The sequence below is a fragment of the Pleurodeles waltl genome, chromosome 4_1 (assembly GCF_031143425.1).
Source record: "Pleurodeles waltl isolate 20211129_DDA chromosome 4_1, aPleWal1.hap1.20221129, whole genome shotgun sequence".
NCBI lineage: Eukaryota > Metazoa > Chordata > Amphibia > Caudata > Salamandridae > Pleurodeles > Pleurodeles waltl.
This window is the reverse complement of record NC_090442.1, coordinates 858,498,566-858,505,287: the sequence shown is the minus strand read 5'-3', so window position 1 is coordinate 858,505,287 and position 6,722 is coordinate 858,498,566. Positions and strand designations below refer to the sequence as shown.

The 6,722-nt window shown below is 43.0% G+C and overlaps 1 protein-coding gene across 2 annotated transcripts; it reads right to left on the bottom strand.

Annotated features, from left to right (window-relative positions):
* Window positions 1-448: 448 nt before the first annotated feature.
* Window positions 449-4,426, bottom strand: LOC138288232 (uncharacterized). 2 transcript variants are annotated; one of them, XR_011202360.1, is made up of 3 exons: window positions 4,279-4,426; window positions 2,724-2,826; window positions 449-2,197 (listed from the first exon to the last, which is right to left on the bottom strand). XR_011202360.1 is itself a non-coding variant. In XM_069229621.1 (2 exons), exons 1-2 carry the CDS (start codon window positions 3,872-3,874, stop codon window positions 2,086-2,088), a joined length of 1,263 nt encoding a protein of 420 aa, XP_069085722.1. In that variant the 5' UTR covers window positions 3,875-4,024; the 3' UTR covers window positions 449-2,085. The 2 variants fall into 2 exon arrangements, 1 of the variants encoding a protein (XP_069085722.1); XM_069229621.1 differs by lacking the exon at window positions 4,279-4,426 and having other exon boundaries at window positions 2,724-4,024.
* Window positions 4,427-6,722: the final 2,296 nt, after the last annotated feature.

The following is a 6,722-nucleotide window of genomic DNA, read 5'->3' as shown; positions in this document are numbered from 1 at the left end:
CATTTTCATACTTTTGTACGTATAATACAAGATGTCTTTACAACTGAAGGTGTTTCTAAAGTTAAGCGATGCCGGACACGCCAGTTACTTAATTTCTTTAATCTAAATTCACCTGGCCCATTATCACTGGGTCATAGGTGGGAACTTTAATGCTGTCTTCGGTATCAATTTGGATCGCTCCCACTCTCCTCTCCTGTGCGTGGGTTCAGTCCGACAAGCCAGACCTTTGCAGCAATGTGTTCAGGGGTGAACCCTGTCTGATATTTTGTACTATCATAATAATGGCATGAATGAATACTCATTCTTTCACCTCCACATAAACTGCATGCACCCACTTGACAGAGTCCTTGTACCACTTTTCTCAAGGCAAATGTTACTCATGCGACTGTAGTGCTTTCCTCTTATTTAGTTTCTAAGCACTAACATAACACAACAGAAATGCACTTCTGAGGTCAAAGAAGACTTTTATTGTTATTTTATTCTTCCCCAACCACAATGTTTATGAATGAATGACGAATTAGTAGCTTTCAAGTCCGCGTTAATCAAACAAAATATATCAGTTTGCAATATACACAGCAGGTTATATTTATAAGATATTGAATGCAAAGCAAAACAAATACTTCACCGTGTGGGAACTATTCACAGCTTCATCTTTCTAAGGTCTGCAAGCTGAGGACCCCTGTCAGCCGCGAGAAAGAGAGATTCATCTACCCACACGGGATTGCTGGCAGCCTGCGCCAAGCTCCAGCACGAGGTCCGGCAGATTCGAATCTGACTCTCTGCAGCCTGTTACATTCGTTACAAAGGTGTGCCCCCTCCCCTCAGACCCGGGAAACTGAGCAAGCCTTTTGGAGACTGGCCAGGTCTCCAAGACTACCCCTGTTCCCAAGCTCAAGGGAAGAGAAACGACGCCCATGTACTCTCTCTTATCAGGTCTAGTCTACTGTGAGAGCAAAACATCTTGGTTCTCTGGTGCAAAAACACAGCTTGGAAAAATACAGAACTCCACGTTAAAGGCAATGGGCAGCTAACCTAAATATCAAATGCAATGTCATGTTAAAGGCAATAGGCAGCTAACCTAAATATCAAATGCAATGTCTAGTGTCATGTCAAAGCCAATAGGCATCTAAGCTGAATACAAAATGCAATGTCTTATATCATGTCAAAGCCCATAGGCAGCTGAGCTGAATATAAAATGCAATGTATAATATCATGTCAAAGCCAATAGGCAGCTGAGCTGAATACAAAATTTAATATATGATATCATGTCAAAGCCAATAGGCAGAATATCTAATAGCATGTCAAAGTCAATAGGCAGCTAAACTGAATACATCATGTCAAAGCCAATAGGAATGCAATGTCAAAGCCAATAGGCGGCTAGACTGGATACAGCATGTCAAAGCCAATAGGCAGAATACAGAATGTAATGGCTAATGCAATGTCAAAGCCCATAGGCGGCTAAACTGAATACAGAAAGCAATGGCTAATGCCATATCAAAGCCAATAGGCACAATACAGAATGTAATGACTAATGCAATGTCAAAGCCCATAGGCGGCTAAACTGAACAAAACATACCATGTGCTACTGGTGAACATTGAGCAACTAATATGCGCAGTGGTGAAACACAAAGTCATTGGTCAAAACAAACTTTATCAAATGGCAGGACATTCCGCCCTTTGACCAATGAATTTTTGTTTCACATATCTCATATTTCAAACAAAAAAAACATCAGCACACAAAAAAACATTATGATCAAAGCAATCCCTGTAAAGCAATAGAAGTGAATTAACACATTGATCTCATAACCTTTCACATCAGCTACATCTACATAGAGAAGACTGGGCACATTTTTTTTTTTTTTTTTTTTTTTTTCTCTGAATGAGTCTCTAATTCAACAGTGTTAGCAATTTGATGTGGCATGAGTTCTACTCATGTAAAGGTGCACGGTCCACCTGAAAGGTTTGCTGGAAGGTAAGCAAAAGTCAGAGTTCCATACGAGAGGGGAAAAAAAAAAAACACAGCAAACAAGTTGAACTTGAACTGAAGGCGCAGTTTGCGCAAAATGGATCCATGGTGCTGGCACTTTACTCAGCCAGGTTCAGGTTGGGGATTCGGTCCCTTCCCCGACCCCACACGCACACACCGGAAGGGGGACCACACAGCACACTCAGGGACAGTGGCGAAACGTGGTCGGATCTGCAAAAGAAACAAGTATGACTTTTCTTGCAAATAACATTTTTCATTTAAACTGCACCCTTCCTCTTTCTTTCCCTGTTTTATAATCAGCAGGACGTTTTTGGGGCCCTTTGTTATATTCTCTGCAGGTTCTGGAGGGTCACTTGGGGCGTCAGCCCACACATCAGCACTGAGGTTTTTATCTGCTGCACCACAGCTTCCCTTTTCTTGCACTGTCAGAAGGGCTGGGGCAGACTCCTTCTTTACCAAACCTCCATTCACTGCATTTTCGCCAATTTGGGCCATTCTGTCTCCAATTTGTATGAATAAATCAGATTCTTTTCTAGGTATCAGCATAATTTCGATTTTTCCTTGGTAATTTGCAGCAATCACTCTCCCTAAAACCTGATCAATTTGCCATTTCTGTTCTGGTAACTTTCCTCTCCCCAACTGCTCTGTGACTGCTTGCATGATAGATTGCTTTTGTGCGTGCTGCACAGTTTTTATCAAATCTAGGGGAATGTGCATCTCTCTCATCTCTGCCCACCTGTAAGTGGCTTTTTCACATTTCTGGTGCACCCACATAGCCATCCCCACTAAGGCAGAATTCTGGGTGAACACTTCTCTCTCTGCATTTTTCTCATTAACATCTGCAAGGTAATTGAACCAGTTAGGTACAAGCCATGTGGCTAAAACATTATCAAAGAACCAAAAATCTGCATAAAAATGACACATCTCACGTAGCTCTTGCTTTAAAATCTGACACACATTATACAACGCTGTTCCTTCTAATGTGCCAGAAAGCAACATTTCAGTCAATGAATCATTAGTAAAACAAACATGCTTTTTATCTTCAGTGGACACGAATTCAAATGGTGCACACAATTTCATTGATAATTCTTTTATCTGTGGTACTCTAGCCCTGTCTTGCAAGTACCAGATCCATTGTATGATTCTAGCTAGGGGCACTATTTTCTTTCCTTGTTCTTGATTTACATGTACATCAGTATTTCCTTCTTGCACTGCGCAGAAACCTAAAGTCTGCATTATTTCAATTGCCAAATCACAAGCGCGCAGCTGCATATTATTTTTCACAGTGACCATATACAAAAGTGTTAGGATTTCTCTCAAATGAGGGCTATTCTTTTTCCAAAAATCAAACAAGCTAATGAAACTCGGGGTGTCTTGCTCTAAAATCTTTCGTTTTACTTGTGCATTTTGCAACGGTAACTCGTAAATCACATTCTGGTCTCTCTCCTCCGTGTTATCAGTTAAGGAATGCATTTTGGCTGCCAAAAACCCTGGCTCACACGGAAACTCAGTGCAGCTCGGAGCTGTCTTAACCCCCTCATTACTGGAATGGGACAAGAAAGATTCTTCATTTTTATAACTTTCAGCATTATTTTGAATTATCGTATCCTGGCTAATTTGCTCACGTAAATTCCTATTTTCATGTTCCAACTTCCTACATTTCTCCTGCATTTCTCTGTAAGCAGATAAAGGTATCCAGACCTTTCTGTCATCATTACTTCCAAAACACACGTTTTCTACATATATACAACGGGAATTATTTCTCAAAACATTATCAGGCCTTTTAGCTACACATGCATTTTCTTCTGTAATTCCCCAAACAGAAAACAATTCACAGTTTTTCTTAGCACCATCAGGCAGTTCATCAACACATGTATTCTCAGACATGGTCTGCCGTGCTACTGTGATTCCCCAAACAGAAAACAATTTCTGTAATTCTCCAAACAACAAAAAACAATTACACTTTTAAAGTGTGCACTTAGAAATCTACTAACTCGTCAAACCCCTTTTAATCACCTCTTAATGACCGACCCCACGACTCCAGGTACCAATTGTAGTGCTTTCCTCTTATTTAGTTTCTAAGCACTAACATAACACAACAGAAATGCACTTCTGAGGTCAAAGAAGACTTTTATTGTTATTTTATTCTTCCCCAACCACAATGTTTATGAATGAATGACGAATTAGTAGCTTTCAAGTCCGCGTTAATCAAACAAAATATATCAGTTTGCAATATACACAGCAGGTTATATTTATAAGATATTGAATGCAAAGCAAAACAAATACTTCACCGTGTGGGAACTATTCACAGCTTCATCTTTCTAAGGTCTGCAAGCTGAGGACCCCTGTCAGCCGCGAGAAAGAGAGATTCATCTACCCACACGGGATTGCTGGCAGCCTGCGCCAAGCTCCAGCACGAGGTCCGGCAGATTCGAATCTGACTCTCTGCAGCCTGTTACATTCGTTACAAAGGTGTGCCCCCTCCCCTCAGACCCGGGAAACTGAGCAAGCCTTTTGGAGACTGGCCAGGTCTCCAAGACTACCCCTGTTCCCAAGCTCAAGGGAAGAGAAACGACGCCCATGTACTCTCTCTTATCAGGTCTAGTCTACTGTGAGAGCAAAACATCTTGGTTCTCTGGTGCAAAAACACAGCTTGGAAAAATACAGAACTCCACGTTAAAGGCAATGGGCAGCTAACCTAAATATCAAATGCAATGTCATGTTAAAGGCAATAGGCAGCTAACCTAAATATCAAATGCAATGTCTAGTGTCATGTCAAAGCCAATAGGCATCTAAGCTGAATACAAAATGCAATGTCTTATATCATGTCAAAGCCCATAGGCAGCTGAGCTGAATATAAAATGCAATGTATAATATCATGTCAAAGCCAATAGGCAGCTGAGCTGAATACAAAATGTAATATATGATATCATGTCAAAGCCAATAGGCAGAATATCTAATAGCATGTCAAAGTCAATAGGCAGCTAAACTGAATACATCATGTCAAAGCCAATAGGAATGCAATGTCAAAGCCAATAGGCGGCTAGACTGGATACAGCATGTCAAAGCCAATAGGCAGAATACAGAATGTAATGGCTAATGCAATGTCAAAGCCCATAGGCGGCTAAACTGAATACAGAAAGCAATGGCTAATGCCATGTCAAAGCCAATAGGCACAATACAGAATGTAATGACTAATGCAATGTCAAAGCCCATAGGCGGCTAAACTGAACAAAACATACCATGTGCTACTGGTGAACATTGAGCAACTAATATGCGCAGTGGTGAAACACAAAGTCATTGGTCAAAACAAACTTTATCAAATGGCAGGACAGCGACATACCTCGGTAAGACGCTATCGGATCATAATCCCATGGAGCTCACATTGTCATGGGTTCGGGTACTGGTTCCTATTCCTGGTTAGCGCATGCAACCTCAGTTCCTGGACGATGCAGTGTTTTGAGACACCATGGCTACTAGGATCAATACCAGCTTTGCTGAAAATACTGACACTGCCTCCTCACCTTTAGTGAAATGGGTGCCCTTTAAGGTTGTGATCCGTGGGGTATCCTTTAATGCTGAGGTGAGCGCTCGCACAATGGTCTGCCTTAGCCATCTGAGAGGTCTGTGGTCTATCTGAACCCAGAAGTGAGTCCCAAAAAGTAGGGTTTTAGCTTCCTCAGCGCACAGAACACAGCAAAAGCTTACCTTTCTATTGTGCTCCACTTCTGTCCCCTGGGAAGTACCCTCCCACGGATGAAGGCTATATGTTGATCTAGCCCCCTTCTTCATTCAGCTGTGAGCGCGCAGCTCCCACACCATGGTCTGAAGGATCTGTCTCCACCACAAATTCCTTGGAAATGCCAGAAGCCTTGAGCATGGGTGCTCTACACAAGGCCTCCTTCAGGGAGTCAAAAGCAGTCTGGCCCGCCTCTGTCCAGATCACCTGATATGGCTGCTTCTTAGAAGTCAGCTCTGTGAAGGGAGCACAAATGGTGCCATACTCCTCGACAAATCTCCTGTAATAATTGGTGAGTCCTAAGAAGCCCTCACCTCAGCCTGGGTCTTGGGGGGTGTCCAAGCCAGAATGGTGTAAAATTGTTGCATATAGGGGTCAACCTTCCTGCTCCTTTCTTGGTGTCCCAAGTACACCACAGACCCCTGCCCTACCTGGCACTTACTGGCCTTTATTGTGAGACCTGCACTCTGCAGGGCCCTCAACATTTCCTGGAGGTGGTGCAAGTAGCCCTCCCCGCTAAAGCTGAGGACAGCAAAGTCATCTAAGTAGGCAGCACTGAAGTTTTCCAACCCAGCTAGGACCTGGTTGACCAGCCTCTGGAAAGTGGCAGGGATGGTCTTCAACCCAAAGGGCATGAGATGAAACTGGTAGTGCCCCTCATGTACTGAGAATGCAGACCTCTCTTTTGCCCTCTCAGTTAAGGTAATCTGCCAGTACCTAGGCGTCAGAACAAATGTGCTGAGGAAGTTGGCAGCTCCCAACCTGTCAATGAACTCATCAGTTCTGGGGATGGGATGTGCATCATTCCCGGTGACAGCATTGATCCCGCAGTAGGCAACACAGAACCTAAGTTCAGGTGTGACCCCGGGTGGGGCAGCCTTAGGGACCAGGATCACTAGGGTGGACCAAGGACTGTTAGCGTGCTCAATCACCCCTAGCTTCAGCATCCTAGAGTCTTCCTCCTTGATGATGTTCTTCACTCTGTCAGTTAACTTG

Excerpts from the sequence above, each read along its gene's own strand:
- LOC138288232 (XM_069229621.1), bottom strand. The coding sequence starts at position 3,874 with ATGTCTGAGAATACATGTGTTGATGAACTGCCTGATGGTGCTAAGAAA. Across the intron at positions 2,198-2,723 it reads TGTGAAAAAGCCACTTACAG|ATCCGACCACGTTTCGCCAC; the intron begins GTGGGCAGAGAT and ends TTTCTTTTGCAG.